This window comes from Fusarium graminearum, chromosome 1, assembly GCF_000240135.3.
Source record: "Fusarium graminearum PH-1 chromosome 1, whole genome shotgun sequence".
Classification (NCBI taxonomy): domain Eukaryota; kingdom Fungi; phylum Ascomycota; class Sordariomycetes; order Hypocreales; family Nectriaceae; genus Fusarium; species Fusarium graminearum.
This window is the reverse complement of record NC_026474.1, coordinates 1-20,305: the sequence shown is the minus strand read 5'-3', so window position 1 is coordinate 20,305 and position 20,305 is coordinate 1. Positions and strand designations below refer to the sequence as shown.

Sequence of the window (20,305 nt, the reverse complement as noted above, 5' to 3'; positions counted from 1 at the left end):
CGCTTTCACTTTATTAGTAAATCTTTGACTGGGACATGGAAGTTAACTGACCATTTCTGCTCAACATTCCAACCGCAATAGTCTGAGGGCAGGGAATAATCTCGTGGAAATAGTCTCATTTCTAGAGTTGTTGGCGGCGATGTTGGGGTCGGCGATACTTCCCTCTCGAAATTCTCCAGCAGTTCAGCCATACTCGTCATCCTTGGGGACGGCAAAGTAGGCTCCGCCCTTCCCTCCGCGGCTGAAACATAGCTCGCAATAGTGAGAGAGGGAATCAAATATATTAGAAAAGTCATCTTCATGTGCGATGATGAAATTGATGTGCGATAATCTGTCCTTGATACTGGCAAACCAAGAAATCAAAGGGGACAGTCTCATTAGTATATGCCTTATTTAGATGCTAGGAAAGATGTTCTGTACGTCGCATTTGATCAGTTACAAGTTATGTCGTGTGCCATCCTCCGCTTGGAAACGGACGGAGATAACGGCACGATGAGACAGGAGGGCTGCCACATAGCTGCCCTCTCCAATAGAAAGCCTTCCATGTACCCCCGGGTGTTAGTGTTCTTTTCTTTCTTTTTTCTTGTTCAATGCCACAAGGAAATTCTCAGAGGAATCATACGATGGGTGTTCGAGACCTTGGCTTGCTGCACTTAACGGTACTATTAGACGTGTGGCTGTAGCTGAAAGACTAGGCTGAATGAACGTGACTACCCAACCTCTGATTCTTAGCGCCTTCAAGAGGTCACCATGACGGTCAATTTGTACCATTGCAATACTGCTTCAGCTTTTTCCAAATCCTCGAATTGAGTTTATGATGGGCAGAGTTGGAAGTGACTCTGATTCGAGTTACCTACAGCACCGAAAGGTCAAGTATTCGCACTTTAGACACATTAGATGAAGTTCTATGTCTGATCGACAGAATAAATTGCAGATGCATTATTTACGTAAACCTCGCCCGATACTAGTCTCTCCAGCTTTTGTATATAAGGGCAAGAAATAAGGGAACTCTCTTTCATGCGTAGAAAGGGCCAGCAGTCTTTGGCAAGGTAAAAGACGCAGTGATATTGCGAGTCTGAAGCGAACGTAGAGTGGACATGTACAGTACCTTGCTCCACACTTTCCTATACTAAGACAATTAGGTAGAAGCAGTCAGACACAATGCGGAGGATGGTGGCGTCGGGGTATCGTTCTAGAATTACAAAGTGGCTAGATCGATGGCAATGGCTGGCTGACAAGGCGTTTTTACTGCCCGTCACAGACCGGGGCTGTCATCAATTCCTTGCCCCCGAACCTATACGGAAATATTTCACGTTGTATCATTGTTGACAATTACACAGTGGATATACTTTACTTTGCAGCAGAGCCGACATTCGTGAGTAACTCCTTGCTTACCATAATCACTTCTGTCCAGTAGTTGTTATACCTGAATACCACTATCGCCTCTTCGACACGGCTTCTGGTCTACAACTCGAGGGATCCTTGATCTAATGTGATGTTTATTCGATAAGAAATGGGAGTTCCTGAATGTCAGGCCCATCGCCTGCCCTAGCTGATGATGGGCCGAATGTGGATGTAAATGTAAGGGTCTTACATGTGTTCCGCAGAAACGCGGAAGGACAGGAAGCCGGTACACGCTAGGGTTGCCGCAGAGCCTCCGTCAGGTAGCGGGTTACTAACAAATTGTGCTTATAACCTTAAGACTAAAGCTAAAATATAACCCAACTTTTAACATTAAGAGAAATATATAACCTATCTAGGCGGCAGCTTTTGAGTTTATGTCTTAGCCAGGTTGCATTAAAAGAGATGTCATTATTTCATAATAGCTAAGCCTGGCTTTAGGTCTACAGTATAGTTTATAATGCAAAAAGAGATAATGCCTTTTGTGATAGGTCTTAGGCACAGCTAGGTAGATTAAGAAGGTATAGGTCAATTAGCTGTAAGACTAAAACTTGCTAAGTCTACTGAGTGTATAGGGATTCCTCTGGGGACACATGACCTTGGGCGCAGCCGCGCGGGGTCGGGTATGACCCCAAGGTAGTAGGTTTAAACCCTATTATACCTTTTCTTAAGACTTATATATTAATATTATATAATATAGTTTATAAGCGAGTTAGTTACTTAAGTAAGTTAATTAAAAATTCCTTATTTTATATTTATATTATTAAATTAATTAAAATTAAATTATTATAAATATTATAGCTTTTAAAAGAAATTTAAATTATTTTTACTTTTTAAATTTTTTAAAAAGATTTTAAATTAAATATTTAATATACTATTAAAATATATAAAACTAATTATAATACTTTAAGTAATTAAAAAAATAGTAAATAATTATAATATAATATTATAATAAACTTATAAAAGCTATTAAAATTAAAAAAAGAGATTATTTTTTAATATATTTTTAATTTAAATTTATAAGAATTCTTTTATTAAATCTTTATTATTAAAAATATAATAAATTAACTTCTTATTATTTATAATATATTACCTATTAATAAATATTAAGCTATTAATTTTATTTAATAGTATTTAAAATTTAAATTATATTATTAATAAAAATATAATTATTAAAAAGCTTTATATAAAAATCTAATTATTATTTATAATTAATTTAAGTTTATAAAAAATATAATTATAAAATATAATATTTAATTATAAGTAGATAGGGTCAAGTTAGGGTGGTTAGACGATAGATAGATCTGATTGTATATTGAACTCAGTCGTGAGACTTCAACTTAAGGAATCTAACCCTAGATCCCTCGGTCTGACTTCTCTTAAGGTAAATTACCTGAAGATCTTCCGGCGACCGCTCGCTGATTGGTCCCGACTTAATCTCTCCATGATACTCTTACATTTAGCTCTTACTTAATAAAGCTTATTTTTATATTTTATAACTAAATCGCAAGAGTTAAAGGTAAGCTCTTAGAATATGGCGCTTCTAATAGGGTAATATTAGGTTTTAAGGTGACTAATTATGCCCTATGCCGTCAGGAAACCCATGGTAAATACTCGGGCGCTATGGCCGAGCCGACTTTAAATAGCGCCGCATACTCGATCCTAACGGCTCCCCCAGGCATCAATCTGAGTTACGAGATTATTACCTTCTATTGGTGGTTGAGCATTACTAGTCAGAAGGTCCTCGTATCCATGCATGTCCAGAAGGGTCGAGTATTTTTCTCTTGCAGGCCAGCCAGTAACTGGTTTAACCCAGCTTTGGAATAATGTTTGGACTGCTCACGAGGTTAAGCCATTTGCTGGGCTCGTCCGTCGGAGGCTGTGCTCGCACATTTAGCTGAAGGGAAGCGCCCTGATCGCCATTCCACAGCAGCCATGCCCGGTAAGCGGGGGGTTGGCCGCCGGCCAATGCGCTACGATGCTGCTTCATGCATTTCGAAATTGAACACGACAGGCGAGCTTAAATAACTTTGTGTCCGGTGATGACTTCTACTTCATTGCACTTAATATATATTACGTTGGTTTCAATGAAAGTTATCCATGAGCTGAGATAAGTCAATTTATGTTCCTTAGGGATTGTATCATGGAAGAAGACATCATGTAAACTCTGGCCGGTATCAAATTAGAGAGTGACTGGCAAATCGACAATTCCCACGTCCCCACTCAACGGAGTATAGTTGACCTCCTCGAGAGGTATAACCACATTGAGATCAGGGAACTTCTGATATAGTGATGCTGCAAATGATCAGACAGTGAATCTCCAAGGCAATTGATTTAAACTTCTCGAACGTACCAAATACAGTTATCAGCTCAGCCTTGGCAAGGTGCTCGGCAATGCATCGATGGTCACCGAACCCAAAGCCAAGGGGATCTTCAGCCGGCCACTTACGGTTTATGTTAAACTGATTGGCATTTTCAAAAATGTCTTCATCGCGATTGGCTGATTGATTCGAAGCGATGATTCCTTCGTTTACTTTAATGAGCTTGTTCGAACAAGTAAGCTTCTGATACTGCTAGGTCTTATCGTCCACTTCTATCAGCTTACCTTGCCACCAATCTCGACGTCCTCCTTGGCGGTTCGCTTCATGGCAAGTGCAGATGCGGTATGGAAACGGCAAAGCTCCTCGATAAATTGAGGGGCGAGTGATGGATTAGACTTGAGTTGAGCTAGCTGCTCTGGATGCTGGGCTAGTGTTACGACTCCCTAGGACCTGTCAGCGCGTGTAAAGAAATTTGGAAAATCCGTGTACCAATGCAATCATGTTGACCATGGTAGCATTGCCAGCAACCAGCAACAAAAAGGCAATTTGCACTGCGTCTGGCTTTTCAATATTTCCAGGCTTCACTTGTTCGGTGCATAACTTGCTAATGAGGTCATCTTTGGGCTCCTCGAGACGCTTTTCAACCAGGCTGGCAAGGTAGAGAAGTAGCTCCCTGCTCAAAATCAATATTAAGATTGGTTATGCGATTATAAATTATACTCACTTGTTAGCGGCCGACGCCTCTCGAGCCGTGGAACTTCCATTTGTGCGAATGGCGTTTTGCTGTGTAAGGTATTGAAGATCGTCAAAGGGCACTCCAAGAATTGTGTAGATGATCTGAGAGTGTTAGCTACGACTTCGTAGTAGTACAGATCCGTAGTCCAAGACTAACATATGATGGCACAGGCAGTGCAAACTCCTTGACAAGATCAACCTGCTTATTGGCGCTGCCCTTTTGCTTCAGATTCTCAAGAAGATCGTCAACGGTCTTCTTAATGTACGGCTGCAGTTTCTTAACGGCTTCTGGGGTAAAGAGTGACTCCACCATACCCCTGCAAAATGTAAGCTTTCTGAATCCAAAGTTCAGGCGTAACAATGCTTCACCTTTGACGCATGTGGTCTGGAGGGTCCATATCCACGAAAGTTGATTTTGCCTCCGCAGCCTGCTTTCCGCGTGCGGTCAACTCCGGGAAGCCAGTTCGTGTACGGACCTAGAATCCAAGGTTTTTAATACAGCGGGCGGCGAGCACATGGTCGAAACCTACCTTGGAGAGTTTATCAGAAGTCGCAACAAAGGTGACGTCCTTGTACTTGGTCATCAGCCACGCAAGACTGCCATCAAATAGCTCGACCTGAGAGACAGGCTCGGTAGCTCGCAGTCTGGCGAACTCAGCCGGCGGCTCTGAGCCCGAGGCACGCTGAAATGGAAAGCTTGGTGGATCTGAAGACATGGTAGCGATGCTTGGGCTAAACTGTCGTCTTTGCGTGCTGTGGAACAATAGTCGGGAAGATAAAATCTTGGAAGACACGGGAACTGGCCGCATTACTATTGTTGGGTGAGCTTAGAATAATAGTTGATGATATGTCTGCGCCCGCGGCCTACTTTAATAACTTCTTCGTGCGTACCATCTTACTCGCGCAGCTGAGGAATAAGGTTTTCGCAAATGTTAGAATCTCTAGTTGTCAATGCCCCTCCAACCACCTTTCTTTCTTTTTCTTAGGTGTTTTAACGTCATTGTGATACCACAATTCACCGGAAATGATCCCATAACGCGTACAAGATCTGCCGTGCCGCCGCCCATAACATTGATACGAGCGTCTCGAACAAGCCATATTACGTAATAAGCCATCTCCGAACCGTTGAGATGTGCTTTTGTCTGAGATTATTCACTAGTATGAACTTGGCTGTGAGATTAATCACTCGGTCTCATCTGGCTCGGGGCCCTACATAAGGGGACTAGATGCTCCGAAGTATCCGACTGCACCGGAGATACACACATCTAACTACTGACGCTGGACCCGCACCGCCCTGTATGGAGTCGTTTATATGGGGTTGTTACGGGCCAGGTGGGAAATGTAAAAGGGAGAAGCGGGACATTGGATTCAATGGATTTGGCATGGGTGGCATGGACCCCTCGGGGCCAGAACGGGCCCCGTTCTGTGTTTGCTGTTGAGAGTCAAGAATCAGAACGGGCCCCGTTCCTATCGTGCATACTTGAGTAGGCTGGCAAGCTATATATAAGCTTCCCTTGATGTAATGAATCGATGCATCTACTTGAAATGCATTTTATCGACAAAAACTTGGGGGTGTAGCGATTCCGTTTGGGTTAAATGGAATCGCTATGCACTTTCATTAGCGCCTTTTTTTTTTTTAGTATGGGGATTCAAATAGAATCGCTACCGATTCTGCCGCGCAGCTAGGATAGGATAGGGATACAGAACAGTTGAGCATCACCTTCCGACTTGTTGGGGTCGTTCGATACAGACATCATGTTTTCCAGGCGCTCTTCCGACGATGCCGACCATCAAGCCAAATCTGATATTAGGAAAGCTGTGCATCATATCCCTTGCAACGCTTGCAAAAGACTTTCCGTGCTCATTATCAGTCAAGACAGCGATAACGACATTGTGCTTCCCAACTTTGCCTAGTATGTAATGGTTGTTGTCATTGAGAGACACGAATTCCGGTCCTTCGTGTTCTTCGTCAGGGAATTCCTGGGCGGCAACATACTCCATAGTTATCGCGCAGATCCAGCCAGCCGTGTAATCGTTTGGGTCAGACATTTTCGCTTGGAGAATAATCTAGACGGAAGTTAAGCTAAAAAGGATAAGTAGCGTTTGGTCGCCGAGGTAATTCTTCCCTGTAAAGTGGGATAAATTAAATCAATTGTACAACAATTAATTTTGGACTGTAGGACTAGGCTAACAGTTCTTTGGCTTGATCTTTATGACAAGTTGTCGCTGCTCCATCTGCCCTAACGAGCTGAGGTACCTTCCCAAAAGCTGCCTCATCCCAGACTTCATGTACTGACTGCTTTCCAGATGTTGTCGTTATCCGTCAGACGAGGAATGCAACGCTCGCTTATCATGTACGTTACCTTGGGCAAAAAAAAAAAAATCTTTCAAGTGTTCTTTGCTCTTTTAAACGTGCTTCAACCTGTTTATCTCGAAACCTTCAGTAGCCATCGAATTAGTCAGCTAGAGGAAGAATTGCAAGCCACAAGCAGAAAAACTTCAGCCGCTAAGAAAGGACACAGTATTTAGTAGTCTATGACGATAACATACCAATCACTTCTACAAAGTGAACTTTATTATAACATCACTTCACTCCTCCTCAAAGCAATGCAAGGCCTGCCAACCAGAACTGTCAGATGGATGCTCTTTAGCGACCTTCATTTTAAGCATCATGACTTGAATCGAGTCTGGCAGACAGCGAAGTGGATTGTTGCTGAGGCAGAGCGACATCAGGTCAGGAGGGTAGTAGTATGCGGCGATCTGCTAACGAGCCGCACCATGCAGCCAACACATGTTTTGTCTACATGTTATCGCTTCATTGGCTTGCTCAGTGATATCATACCCCACGTCCATATCCTACTTGGGAACCATGACCTTGCCTACCGTCGTGACTACCAAACCACGGCCCTCGACGCCTTCAACCTTAATCGCCTAGCCCCCTACGTCTCTATCCATAAAGAAATTACCCAACACGAGTGGGACGGCCGACGTGTTATACTTTTGCCATTTCGCGAGGACCAGAGTGGGTTGACAGATGCTGTGGCTTCTCTGAGTCCTACAGAGGCGAGCAAAACCGTTGCCTTCGCCCATCTTGCGATCAACAAGGCCATCACACAGCGGTACGTGGTCAGTGATGGCTTCAAAAACTTATCGGCGGCGAAATCCATCATATACAATGGATTGACGGGTCCGGATCAATTTGCCTCACTGGCCCGAACTTTTACGGGACATTTCCACAGCCACCAGACCATCACCCAGAAGCAACCAAATACCAACAAGACAGATCTTCGAGGAAGCATCACGTACCTGGGCTCACCATTGCAACTGAACTGGAGCGACCTCTACGATGAGAAGCGTGGCATTCTGTTATTCGATCCAGAAACGCTCGAGCACGAAATGCTTATTAACCCATATGTCATCGGCTATACAACTGTAAATTTACAGGAAGTACTCAACGACCAGGCCAACGAAGAAGCTTTAAAGGATAAGCACGTAATGCTTCTAGGTGATTTGAGCCATCTCAAGTATGTTATGGCTCGTGACAAGCTCCTTTCACTTGGGGCGCGGAGTGTACGGGACTGGAACCCTATGGGCTTTAAATCGCATTCTGACCGTGCGGCTTTGGGATCATCGGTCCCAGCCAGCGATGTATCCTTTCAGCCCTTAGAGGAGCCCAGGGAAATTGAGGATACAACAGGCAATAGGGTATCCAGCTCTGCCCTTGACTACCAACCTCGAGCCAATAAACTCGATTTTGCGGCGGAGGCTCGGGAGTATGTCACATCACTAGAATTAGATAACCCTCTCTCCTTGCGACGAGAAGAGTTAATTCGAGTTGGCCAGAGAATGATTCAGGTTTCCCATGGGCTAGTAGATCAGGATGAAGACGAAGACCTCCAGCTGAACTATGAGGTCTTTCTCGACAGGTCAACTCAGGCCATCAGCACGAGAAGCGCTACCGATCTGAAAGGTGCCTCCGGTCATAATTTCGCCGCAGTGCCATCCACTCTTACGATCACCAATTTCCTGAGCGTGCAGAACACCATCACCATTGACTTCCGGTATGATCTTGCGCGTGGACTAACTTTCCTTGTTGGCGAGAATGGCTCTGGCAAGAGCATGCTGATTGAGGCCATGGTTTGGTGCCAGTTTGGGCAGTGTGTTCGCAGCGGCATGGCGGTTGACGATGTTGTCAACGATATTATAGGTAAGAATTGCTGTGTCACGCTGGAGTTCGCCAACGGTTACGCGATCTCGCGTCATCGAAAGCACGAGAAAAACGGTAACCGCGTTATAATTCTTTTACATGGCGAGGCCCAGCTGCAATATGATCGCCCAGGCAAAGGCACGACACAGGAGGCTATCGTCGAGTTGCTTGGTATCAACTACGAAACATACATCAAGACAGTCGTATTGAGCCACGAAAGCGCTGCGAGCTTCTTGAGCTCAAAGGCAGCGGAGAAGCGTAAATTGACAGAGGCAGCTCTTGGAATGTCGATACTAGATACCTATGGGAAGGTATCGAGATTACTCCTCAAGGACATTGATGAAAACGCGAACGCGGTGGATAAGAATATGCAGGATGTGGCTCGCACAATGGAACATACTGAAAAGCATATCGAAGTTCTGGACCGGAAACGGAAAATATGTGAAATGGAGGCGTATAACGCTGAGGCATCTCTTGAGTTGGCGATACAGGACCATGCAACCGCCAGATTACGAAGTGATGGGCAGTTTGGAGACGGAGACCTTGAGCTTTCTATAGACTCCGCAGAGTATGAACAGAAGATGTCGGCCTCAAGCCACGGATTGCAGCATGCAATGGAAGTGGCACACCTCGCTGAGCTTACAATGGGTTCCCACGCAAAGGTCTCGGCATTGACGGATCAGATCAGTATGGAGAAGAAAAGCCGGCAAAGCCTTGAAAACGAATATACCCAAATACGAGCAATGGTGAATGCCGATTTCATATCATGGCTCGTCGGACTGAAGCAGAACCTCGGTCAAAATCTGGAGGCCGTGCCAGCAGATCGTCCCGCCATACTCCAAAGACTTTTATATGCTATAAGAGCAGTGGTTACCAGGGGTGCGGTGGGCGTATTGGAATTCTTGATAAGCAACTATCAAGCAATCGACACCAAACATCAACAACGAAGAGTGGTCATTGACGGTCTCTGCGAGGACATTAAAGACAGCAAGTTGCGGCTGCAAAGCCTCCATCTCGAGGTAACGGATATTGTTCATCGAAATCGGCTTGCCACTAGCCAGGCCCTTCGGGTGATCGACAAGCGAATCATGGAGGTCGAGCAGGCTCAAAAAACATGCGCAGATGTTATGTTCAAGCATCAACAGGCCATGTTTAGGCAGCAGGAAGAGCTCATATTTAAACAACAGCAAGAGGCTAAACTCAAGCACAAGCAAGAAGAGGCGATGCTTAAGCGACACGAAGCAGCTATCTATACATGCCTTATCGAAGCCGAGCGATCATCTCTACGCTCAATTAGCCAGAAGTACGATAACCTGGCTCTCAAACTTAGAGAACTTGCAGCCGATCGCGAGGTCTTTGCGTTCTGGTCCTCTGCTTTAACAAAACGTAACAAGCGCACTAGTTCCTCAGCCAAATCCAGGGGGAAATCAACGGCCAACTTCCCCGAATATGTCCTCGAAAAGTCAATATCACATCTCAATAGCTTACTTGCACAGATCCTTACGGCACTGTACGACGACACACGCCACACAAACGCCATCGCAACTGGAATGCTGAGTTCGCTGTTCGACTCTGAATCTATTGGCACCATGGAACACGAATCTTGTTCGCCTGGGCCTGTCCTCGATCAGAGCCTTGGTATCCACCAGTCGCTAGCCTATGGGAAGCGATCAGGTGGCGAGCGCAAGCGTCTCGACCTAGCGCTCTTCTTCGCACTGCTACATCTGGGTTGGGCAGAGAGCGCGCATCGGGCACATTACCTGCTCATCGATGAGGTGTTTGACAGTCTAGACGAGGCGGGTCAAGAGGCAGTTGTCAGGTGGTGCATGACAATGCTACAGTCGATGGTCAGTTGGATTGTGATGGTCACTCATAGCCGATTCTTGGCTGAGCGAGATCCGGAAAGGGATGCGGGTAAGGTCATGGTCATGCGGGTAAAGATAGGGAGCCAAGGTACGGAGCTTGTTAAAGATAGATAGAGGATCGGTATCTAAGAGAGAGCTTGAGGCCATTAAGGATAACAGTTTACCTATAGTGTTTAAAAAACTTCCTATTAAATTGTATTTTACTAGTATAGCCTAAGCTAACAGCTTTGTAAAATGGGAGAATACGGATGGATTTATAGTAATACCTTGGTAAATTGTTTCCACGGAGATGATGCAGGCAGGTAAGAGGGACGAAAAAGGCGGCACAATGCTCCGCTTTTATATAATGTTAATAAGTTCAACATCACATTCCATGTCTAGTTTGAGTCGGTCAGTAGATGGGAGGAGAGAAGGATAGGATAGGTCGTGAACAAGACATTGCTAGTAACTGGAAAGTGGTGAATTTCCTTATCCCTTTAAAGCATGACAGGGTTGTATCGATTCACCACAGACCTTATGGAATACGTTATCCAGTTATTTACTATCCCTAATGTTGGTCCCAACCTTTGCTCCCATCTTAGTTCTGTTCATTTTCACCGTCGCCGTGATTTTCTTCTGCCCCTGCTTAATAAGATGTCAAGCTGAAGCTTTTTCGACTATAGATGCCTATTTGATTTTATTCTTCCCCTTCTTCTTAATTGTTCCCTTCCGCTTGCTCTTCGTAAGGCTTTGTTTAACATTTGATCCTGTTGTTTTGACCAATGACTGCTTGCTAACAGAGGCGGCACGTTTCAGTGATTGCTCGGCAGTTGTAACTTCCTTCATCATGGTTACTGCGCTCGACTTCTTCTTCTTCTTCTTCTTCTTCTTCTTCTTCTTCTTCTTCTTCTTCTTCTTCTTCTTCTTCTTCTTCTTCTTCTTCTTCTTCTTCTTCTTATTCTTCTTCTTCTTCTTCCTCTTCTTCTTTGTTGCCTTTTGCAGTCCCGCTTCTGTCGTCATCTTCTTTTCATTGGCCGTGATCATCTTGGGAGGCTCTACAGACTTTGCTTCGTTCGAGGCTCGCGGCGATATAAGCGTCAAATTTGCTCCTGGCTGACATTGAGTAGTCAGTCTATCGAGCCAAGCTTTCGTCTTTTTGTTTCAGATGCCGTTAGTACTCACCTGTATACTGCTTTTAATTGTTTTAGTTTTGCGCCAATCCAATTTGATGTTTGGAATTCTAAACGTCTTTATCCAAAGCTATGACTTATTGTATGGCCACCTCTGATATATAAAGTCGGTAGCTGTTTTGACGGCCGGATGAGCCGTGTTAATTCTTCCTATAGGCCAATTGCCCATTTTACCTATAATAATAGGCTCTTTATATAGTTAATAGAATGTTTAATCGGTAGGATAGAAAGGGACCAGTGGAGGATACGAAAGGACTGTCATAATATCACCCTGGGAAATGAACTATGCGAAAATAATAGAAGCGCTATAAATATATCTTGGAGAGCTTTACCCGTATGGACAATCTGGGCCACTAGGATGTAAAAGTGGACTGAGGGCGGTAGTTAATGTTTGGAATCCATATGTATCAGCCCATTGCTAAGCCTCTTTACGTAACATGCCGCTCCATAGGACCTAGCGGTTTGGGATGCAGACTTTTTGAAATCTCGATAAAGTATAGTTGGCTTCTTGGTCAGTAAGCCAACGACGTATTAGCTGTCGAATCGTGTCAGGAGGTTGGTTGGCCCCAAAGCTCATACGGGTAGTTGGCATGGAGCTTTCAATGAAGTTTTGTGCAATTTTAACTTTTTAAAATAGCTTATAGTGGCCATTTTACCGCGAGGGGGTCTGGATTTAAATATTCACGTGTAAACGTTCTTTAATAATATACTATTCGTCATCACGACTCATACATACCACCTTGGCAAGTGCCGTCTCACATGGCGGCCCCATTCATCCTCCGAACCATTGCGGAGGTTTCGCAAGATTTTGTTGGTTATCACTGCAAAGACACAAAGATTAGAGGCTTGAGTCATTATTTGGGAGTATGAAACTTGTACGGAAATAAGATCACAGCGCTACCGGATACTTAGCAGATGAAACTGAGTCAACTGTCACAGTAGTGGGCCTCTTACAGGGTTGGACGGAACGACCGCTCTGCTGCAGGTGTAAACCTAAAGGATGATTGCTCCTGGTTTTGCTCCTTTACCCACCTCCTTCAGATAGAATATTCCCTAGGCTCCTTAGAACCTCGATGACTGGCATATCCTTTGTTCTTGCGCTCGCCTTCTCCCGCTTGTCACGTTGTCGAAGTCGTAGGGCACTAGCACTAAGGACTTTATCTGCTTCTTTAGCCGCAACCAGAACCTGCTGCTCGAGCTTGTGAACGTTGTCGGCGAGTTGGTCGACCTGAAACTCGAGTAACGACTGAATAGTCCGCAACCTTGATTCAGTCTGAGACCGAATAGCGTCGAATGATACTGTCTCGTCTGCCAGGAATCCTCTGATCTTGCCTTCGTTTAGATCTAATAGATCGAAGTCTGGTAGAACAATAGGCCCAGTCTCGCCTTCAGAGAAGAGAAGCGGTTAATCGGGCAGTGGTTTTCGTATTACTTGCCATGCCTTCTTCTCATCCTGTAATCTTTTGATATTGATTTTAAGTTAAGCCAGTTTCTCATCTAACTCCATGTTTCTGGGGTTAGGCCTCAACACTACAGGAATTCTTAGCGCATTATCTTCTCAACTAAACCAGTCTATAAACTCAGATTGAGCCCCAAAGTCTTTTAGCAGTTAGTCTTAAATAGCACGAGCACCAAGAATAGCATTAGAATTTGGTATGCCATGAGGAGGCCTCCCTGCCAAAGCGCGCTCGCCACACCAGGTCAACAGTTGTTTCATACGCCGAGGCTCTATCAAGCCTTCGGCTTCAATGTGTTTGTAAAAGTCCGTCGGGTTGACATCCCGGTGGGGTATTGCTGTTTGGCCGCTCTCGATCAAAGAGCTCGCCCTTCTTCCACGGTTACCCAAACTGCTCCGCTTATTTTTATTACCCCCCTTCTTCTGCATCTCCTTGTTTCTGTTAATGATGGGCGTATCGCTCATAGGCAGAGCAATTGTGGCTGACTGCACAGGCGGTTTGCGTTGTGGCGATTTATCCCAGTCCGGAGGCGGTCTAGAAGGTTTTGCGCGGGATCCGCGTTTCTTAGGCGCTGCATTGACATGGGAAGTTGGTGCTGCTTCAGGCTCGGGTTCTGATATGGATGCTGGTGCTGGTTGAAGAGCTTCTTTCTCCTGTCCTTCCCCAGATCGTCGCGTGCTCATCCTGGTCGATGGTCTCTTAGGGACGTTGATTTCTCGCTCAACCGACGCGTCAACACTCGCTTTTTGTCTGCTGCTCTTCCTCGTCGTGGGCTTTGTCGTCGCGTGCGTTTCTTTCTCGGGCGGCTCCTCCTCCACAATCGTTCCATTAGTCGTCGGTGCCTGAGCAGCGCGTCGCTTTGCCGCAGGTCGTCCCTTTGTAGACTTCTTCACTGGCTCCGCCTTTGGCTTCGGCACTGCTTCCGGCTTCGGTTCATCTGTCTTGTCCGTCTTAATTCTCTTCGATTCTCGCACAAATGCGAAGCCAGCGTCGTGCTCATAATCTGTCGCCCCCGTTGCAGCGAGACGCTTGCTCAACCGTCGCCAGTGCTCGTTGCCCATGCTAATTACTAGAAACGACCGCCAAGCCGCCACTAGAGTAGTCATGGGTGGCGCATTCGGGACCGTTGACGATGTGATTCTAGATTCCCGAGGTCGTGATGCCGGGCGGTGCGGTGCGGTACGGTCAGTGGTGGACGCGCTGAAACTGTCATGTAGGGTCAAAGAAGTGCAGTGCGTTGTGATTCACGTGGTCTCAATGACTAAAAAAATGCTACTCAACACGCTCAAATGCTGTTGCAATGCAATTCGTCACGTTGGTCAGTTTGCGACTTTGTCGATGGAGGTTTGCGGTTCGCGACGTGATTCGCGAACCGGGGTCGAGCAAGGACCCGTACTTCTGCTTACACAGGCCAACCACGGTATCATCCCCACTACAACGCTGTGGTTGGATAAGAGAGGTGACTAAATACACCATGATTGGCTGATCGGAAACGATGAGGATGGGGTTTTGATTGTAAAATTATGTCAGTTATAGAACATATCTGTGTAGGTATTAATCTGTAAGGAATACTAATTCCGTTTAGATGCATCTTCTGTATTTACTCATTAACTCTCCCGACGGTTCTAATTTTTAGTAAGCTTTTTAAGAAAGCTTATAAGGCTTATAGTAAGCTTTTAATAAGCTTACTTTAGTATAAGTAAGACTTATAATAATTAGTAAAAAAAGGTAGGTTACATATAACGTAACCGCTGGGATCGTAATAAGGAGGCTATTGGTTAAGTTAATGATACCTCTGTAGTATTAGCCATGGAAGCCTTAATAGACTTAGGAATTAACTGTCTAATCATTTTTATGCGGTTTCTATTTTTATTTTTATTTTCTTAACTAATATTAAGCGTCTGACCGAAGTATTAAAGCAGTATCTATATAGACTTACTTCTATTACCAAGCCTGGCTGCATATTGGGAGGCCTACTAGATCTAAACTAGTTTTAGCTTAATACTGCAGAATTGAACAATCTGCCACTAAGACTAAACTCGTGAAATATCGAGTCCTAGTTGTTGCTAGCATTTCATAACCCTCATCACTTTGCAAGGAGCAGAGTTGTATGAGTTCTCCTTTGATCGGTAGTCGCCCAAACATGGCCGCCTTGTTAGGTTAAAAGGAAATGAAGTGTGGCGCGGTCAAGCTTGTAGGAACCTCTCGGCTGAGAGGATAGTTCTTACATGCCAATTCAATGCGGACAAGGTCGCGGCCGACCAACCTGCATACAACCAGGCTGTGGCTTTCTTGACGAGCCAGAGAGAAGAATTGGCTTTTGACGTGTTCACGGAGCCGGGGTCAATGGTATGCTTGAATTAAGATGCAAATCTTTCATCTATTGCAATGATAATGTGAAGGTATTTAACCATGTCGAGTGCGTGCCTATGAGGTTTCTCTTCTGCCACACACGTATCAAGCAGCTATAAAAATAGATCCGAAACCCAGATAAAATTCTCAATTCTACATCCTTTCTACAACTGCAGTCGTGAATACACAAAGTACACTGCAGCCGTCTGCCATATTCCCTCGACATATTTTTCACTAGTCGCCATGCCTGAAAATGGTGAAAAGAAAGCTAGGTCTAGTCATAGTACTGATCCTGCTACCCGTCCTACACCTGCACCTACACCGGGTCCTCCAACAAATGGCGAGAACCGATAATCTTGAGCGATCTATCACGGAACAACTCGACCCAGCCGGTGTGCCGGAGCCATGAGGTCGTTTTGCTCGCTCCAGTAAATGCCATATAATCAGTTTGACTGCTTTCGAATGGGCGTTTCATGATGTGGAGATCTCGACTTCAAAATTAATATTCGCGAGGAGATGATGGTGACGAAACTTCTTAACTCGTTGGGTTTATACATCCTAGTAGACAGATAGCCAGGATACACATCGCACGCGCGTCGATACGATTTGATTAATCATGTAGCCTGAGGTCGAAAGTTTTTGATGGAAAAAGTAAAGTCAACCAATGAGATAGCGAGATGACCACTTTAGCTTGAACTTTGCTAGGGTCACAGTTTTGAGAAGCCTCTTTCATGTGAATGTGGAATGCGGGGTCATTATAGGGACCATCAGCCAATAATAATGCAAATCGTCCACTTTCAGTGAAATTGGGAGAATCTATAGAGATGTAGAATTTGCCTATTGGACTACCTGAACGTGATGTGGAAACCAGCTAGGTCACGTGCGATATGCGGGGTAATTTTATTTTGGTGCTCTTAGAATTTAAACCTAATGTATCATCAGTTTTGGTTCAGGCAATCACTAATAAAGGATTTCCTTCGATCTGTAAATGAGTTTCCGTAAGAGTATCAGTTACTCTCTATACTCTTTATAATCGTGTTCATACTAAAGCTTGGCAAATTAAACTGACTAGGAATCAGAAGATGTCCGCAACCCAAGGAGATATAAAGGCTACAATCGAACTCCTACGCCTAAAACAAACCGGAAGCGCCAGGGATTACAGTACCAAGTTTCTCGAACTTTTAAGCAAGACGACAAAGGAAACATATTTGGCAGCACGATTCTTTCTGGGACTAAAAGAAGAGATCCAAGAGGCTATACATAAGGATGGAGAACTGCCGGCTACATTCGAAGATATGGCGAGAAAAGCGACGACCATTGACAACTACCTCCACGATAAACGGAGAAAACGTGGACTCTATTATGTATGCGGTGCAAGCGGCCATATAGCAAAGGACTGTAAGACGGAGTGATAGACATAATTGAGATAAATGCAGTTTGCTTTTTTATAAACTTCGTGCGGGGCAAATTATACTAGATTTGAAATACTCTGGCCTGGTTAACGCTTGCCGAACATCCCATCTGCAATCTCGATAGATAAAATGTCATTGAGTCCTGTCTAGCTCTAAACCTATAGTAGCAAGAGATATTGAATTCATGGTTATAGTCCGCATTTGCAGACGATGCTGATCTAAAACTTGACGCGTCGTATCATAACGCGCTTAACGTGTAATCAAAGTCCAATCAAAAGTTTAAGTATTAAAGTCTAACCCTATGCAAAACTCAGCTCCTTGAGTCACCATATAAAATTTATATCTAGCCCCATGCCGGAACATTAAGTCGAGCCTATAATGCAGGGCCTATGAATGAATTGTATCACAATTGATTTTAGACTATAGTACTAGATAGAAAGCGGATCCCAGTCGACGATGCCACGAGTTACAGTAAGTGCCTAGCAGAGTAAATAATAGTCCTAGAAAAACTCTAGCTTCTATACCTCCCCTTCTTATGCTGACATGGGCTGTCTGTGTTATTTAATGTAAGACCCCGCTTCTTCGACACTGGCCCGTTCTCAGTCCATGTAGCCATCGTCTTGGCTGTGATTCCTAGCTGCTCAATACTAGCCTGGTTTAAACCGTCGCTTTTCTTAGTGAAATATCCTCCAAGGCCAAGCCAAGCATGCCATTCTCGGCTAATCCGGCGATATTCTGCCTTTGCTCCTGCAACATGGCCTGGGGCCTCATCTAGGCCCCGTGCGTAAGTAAGCCCAGCCAACTTGGTAGAATGAGCGGCCATTTCGTCGTTTTATGCCCATGTAACAGCCTCGATAAAATCTCGTTTAAACTTAGCCTAGCGAAGATGACGACGTGAAATCGCAATGGCCGCGTGACGCCAAATTGGAATCGTCACCTTCGTAGGAATCAATCGCTGAAATTCCTGCACGAATATTCTGGACAGCCTGGTAGAGAGCCAGGGCGTCTCTACAGCTGTAGCTGAGCCTGGTTGCGTGCTTTTGATGGTCCTCTCTCCTGGCGACTTGTCGGGCGGTTTTGTTGACTCTCCCCAGAGATATGACGAACCCAATTTATTCAAAGCAGAGCCCATCGCTAGGATTCGGAGCTGGTCAACGAATGGTACTACTAACCACAGGTAATAAACCACAAGCTTGCTAACCTCAAGCGGAAAATAGCGGTGAATAATCTTGGTTGAGCTATTGATATTATATCCTTTGTGGTAATATGTAACGAAGCTGACGAGGCCACTTTTAAGAAAGATATTTCTTCTGCCTTGGCCATCAACAGAGTTTCGATGCCGAATGGACAGCAGTTCGGTGCCTCTCGCTGGTTGACCGCCCGTAATATGGATGAGGAGAAGAAGTCTCTCTAGAAACCTATCGACGTTGGTGACGTATTTGCTTACAGTTTGTTCACGCCATATAGCTCGTTTTGGCACCCGGAAAAAGTCGTTGCGGAGCCAGCTGGTCTGTAGGATTCTATTTAAAAGCCACTTCTCATGTCCATGTAATGCTTTATTCTTAGGATGGCATATGAAGCTCCACCCCGGGGCCGACTCGGCTGGATTATCAGCCAGTGACCGGAGACTCAGCGAAGGCACTACCAGGTCTCGATCATCATCGTCTGGATGAATAAGAAAAAGGTCCGAGAGCTGTGCCTGGGCAATCTCAAGTTCTGTTGAAACTAGACTTCGCAGTTGCGTCATGGTGAACTGGGTATCTTTGTACCAGAGCGTTTCATCGTCATCGGACCATTGGATATGTCCGATCGAGGTTGTGGTGTCCTTAATGGCTTTTCCGTATGCTCGAAGTTTCTGCGCCCAACACATGGGGGACCTCGTCCCTTCTACCATAAATCGATGCTGTATTTCCTCTAAGGCAAGTCCTGGGTACTCGAATTCATCTCGCTGGACAGCTAGTAGAGCTCGTTCGGCGACAAGGAGCTGAGAGATCTTGATAAAGGCTGAGAGATATGGCGTGTAACTTATGGCTTCATAGAGGCGGGGTTGAGGCAGTATTATCCCAGAATCAGTTTCCTGTATAGCCAGAACTGCAAGGAAGCCGACGATTGGGCTTTCATATATATCCCGATATAGGGCATGGTCAAGAAGCGACACAAAAAAAATCAACAGGTTGTCTTCAAGCCTTATCCAAATTTCTTCCATATACTCATGGTCTCTCTCGCCATCGATTAGCACGTTCTGCAATGCCATTGAGGCGTGAACGGTGTTATTTAATGCATCCATTTGAACCTCGGTGAGTTGAAACGGGGGACTTGGGCCAGTACTCGCCCATGCTCTTCGATATACGAAGCAGATGAGCTTCTGTGCTACTCTGACATATTTCTGATAGGTTTTATCCTAGAGCTTGTAGAAGAATGGCCTCCCTGAGGTCCGGCGTGGAAGGAAAGAATTAAGACAATGCTGATCGAAGACGTTGAATCTGCCATCGGACATGGTTTTTTTTGCTCGCTCCACGAGGCGCTTTAGTGCGGCAAGAATATGCTGTAAAACGTGTTCACTTTAGAGCTGCCTCTCATGCTCATTGCCGTGGTGACTGTCCCTATCCATACCACTACAATTCCGGCTCTCCCCCGATAGAAGATCAAGTAAACGGGCGGCAGCTCCTAATGGGTGTTCCGCCATATACCGCCCCCATTCTGTAAACTGAATCCACCTGTATTGCTCTGATGTTAGGTTAACTTCACGCTGCCACCGATCTCGCGTATGCTAGGCTGAGGTCACGGTTAGATGGGCAGCCTGGGTGAGCTTCTCTTCTATGAGGGCATCTAGCGGGAGGGTGGATTGTAGATATGCCGACGAAGCTCCAGGGTCCAGTGCGCCGGAGCCGCCCACTGTTGAGGCTGGCGCGTGCGAGGTTTCCGATAATACGGGCTCCGATACCGATGTGGGCTCCAATTCAGGTGCTAGAACTAGGAAATAGCGTCTATTACTCGATGATCTGAAAAGCGTCTGGCAAGCTATTAGTGCGCGCGCGATTCCTTCCTTCAGCTAGGCTTTAAGGATACCATTCTTATAACGCTAGCTATAATAGTGGGATTTTCAACTATAGATAAGACGGAAATGCTCTTATATATGCGTTTTAGAATGGCATATATATAGTCGCTTCTGATCCTTATAGCTGAGGCATAGGATATTATCGAGATGAATGGGGAGGTAAGGGATTACTGGGTCTTGCGAGCTGGGTTGTAGATTCCGGATAACATTGCGGTCACAGATGGGAGATAGGTCCCTAAAGGATTCCTCGTACTTCTTGAGCTCCTTTTTCGAAAGGGCCAGCTCCTTATGGAACGTGCGGACATGGCTGGGAAAGAAGTCGCGAATA

The 20,305-nt window shown here is 45.1% G+C and overlaps 8 protein-coding genes across 8 annotated transcripts; 3 read left to right on the top strand and 5 right to left on the bottom strand.

Annotated features, from left to right (window-relative positions):
• Positions 1-3,583: 3,583 nt before the first annotated feature.
• Positions 3,584-5,173, bottom strand: FGSG_11585 (cytochrome P450 55A2; the record flags this gene model as incomplete). The annotated part of the gene is made up of 8 exons (XM_011317267.1): positions 3,584-3,696; positions 3,755-3,944; positions 4,007-4,165; positions 4,212-4,395; positions 4,447-4,505; positions 4,615-4,774; positions 4,827-4,933; positions 4,988-5,173. The coding sequence occupies 8 exons, from the start codon at positions 5,171-5,173 to the stop codon at positions 3,584-3,586; spliced, it is 1,158 nt and encodes a 385-aa protein (XP_011315569.1).
• A 1,000-nt stretch (positions 5,174-6,173) lies between these two features.
• Positions 6,174-6,506, bottom strand: FGSG_11584 (uncharacterized protein; the record flags this gene model as incomplete). The annotated part of the gene is made up of 1 exon (XM_011317266.1): positions 6,174-6,506. The coding sequence occupies one exon, from the start codon at positions 6,504-6,506 to the stop codon at positions 6,174-6,176; it is 333 nt and encodes a 110-aa protein (XP_011315568.1).
• Positions 6,507-7,235: 729 nt separating this feature from the next.
• On the top strand, positions 7,236-8,788 carry FGSG_14023 (uncharacterized protein; the record flags this gene model as incomplete). The annotated part of the gene is made up of 4 exons (XM_011317265.1): positions 7,236-7,576; positions 7,697-8,230; positions 8,303-8,664; positions 8,778-8,788. 4 exons carry the CDS (start codon positions 7,236-7,238, stop codon positions 8,786-8,788), a joined length of 1,248 nt encoding a protein of 415 aa, XP_011315567.1.
• Positions 8,789-9,308: 520 nt separating this feature from the next.
• Positions 9,309-10,643, top strand: FGSG_14022 (uncharacterized protein; the record flags this gene model as incomplete). The annotated part of the gene is made up of 1 exon (XM_011317264.1): positions 9,309-10,643. One exon carries the CDS (start codon positions 9,309-9,311, stop codon positions 10,641-10,643), a length of 1,335 nt encoding a protein of 444 aa, XP_011315566.1.
• A 552-nt stretch (positions 10,644-11,195) lies between these two features.
• Positions 11,196-11,552, bottom strand: FGSG_11582 (uncharacterized protein; the record flags this gene model as incomplete). The annotated part of the gene is made up of 1 exon (XM_011317263.1): positions 11,196-11,552. One exon carries the CDS (start codon positions 11,550-11,552, stop codon positions 11,196-11,198), a length of 357 nt encoding a protein of 118 aa, XP_011315565.1.
• Positions 11,553-12,152: 600 nt separating this feature from the next.
• Positions 12,153-14,261, bottom strand: FGSG_11581 (uncharacterized protein; the record flags this gene model as incomplete). The annotated part of the gene is made up of 4 exons (XM_011317262.1): positions 12,153-12,294; positions 12,435-12,519; positions 12,731-13,057; positions 13,418-14,261. 4 exons carry the CDS (start codon positions 14,259-14,261, stop codon positions 12,153-12,155), a joined length of 1,398 nt encoding a protein of 465 aa, XP_011315564.1.
• A 2,328-nt stretch (positions 14,262-16,589) lies between these two features.
• Positions 16,590-17,179, top strand: FGSG_11580 (uncharacterized protein; the record flags this gene model as incomplete). Its single annotated transcript, XM_011317261.1, has 2 exons — positions 16,590-16,871; positions 17,114-17,179. The coding sequence occupies 2 exons, from the start codon at positions 16,590-16,592 to the stop codon at positions 17,177-17,179; spliced, it is 348 nt and encodes a 115-aa protein (XP_011315563.1).
• Positions 17,180-17,796: 617 nt separating this feature from the next.
• FGSG_11579 (uncharacterized protein) lies at positions 17,797-18,789 on the bottom strand (the record flags this gene model as incomplete). Its single annotated transcript, XM_011317260.1, has 1 exon — positions 17,797-18,789. The coding sequence occupies one exon, from the start codon at positions 18,787-18,789 to the stop codon at positions 17,797-17,799; it is 993 nt and encodes a 330-aa protein (XP_011315562.1).
• Positions 18,790-20,305: the final 1,516 nt, after the last annotated feature.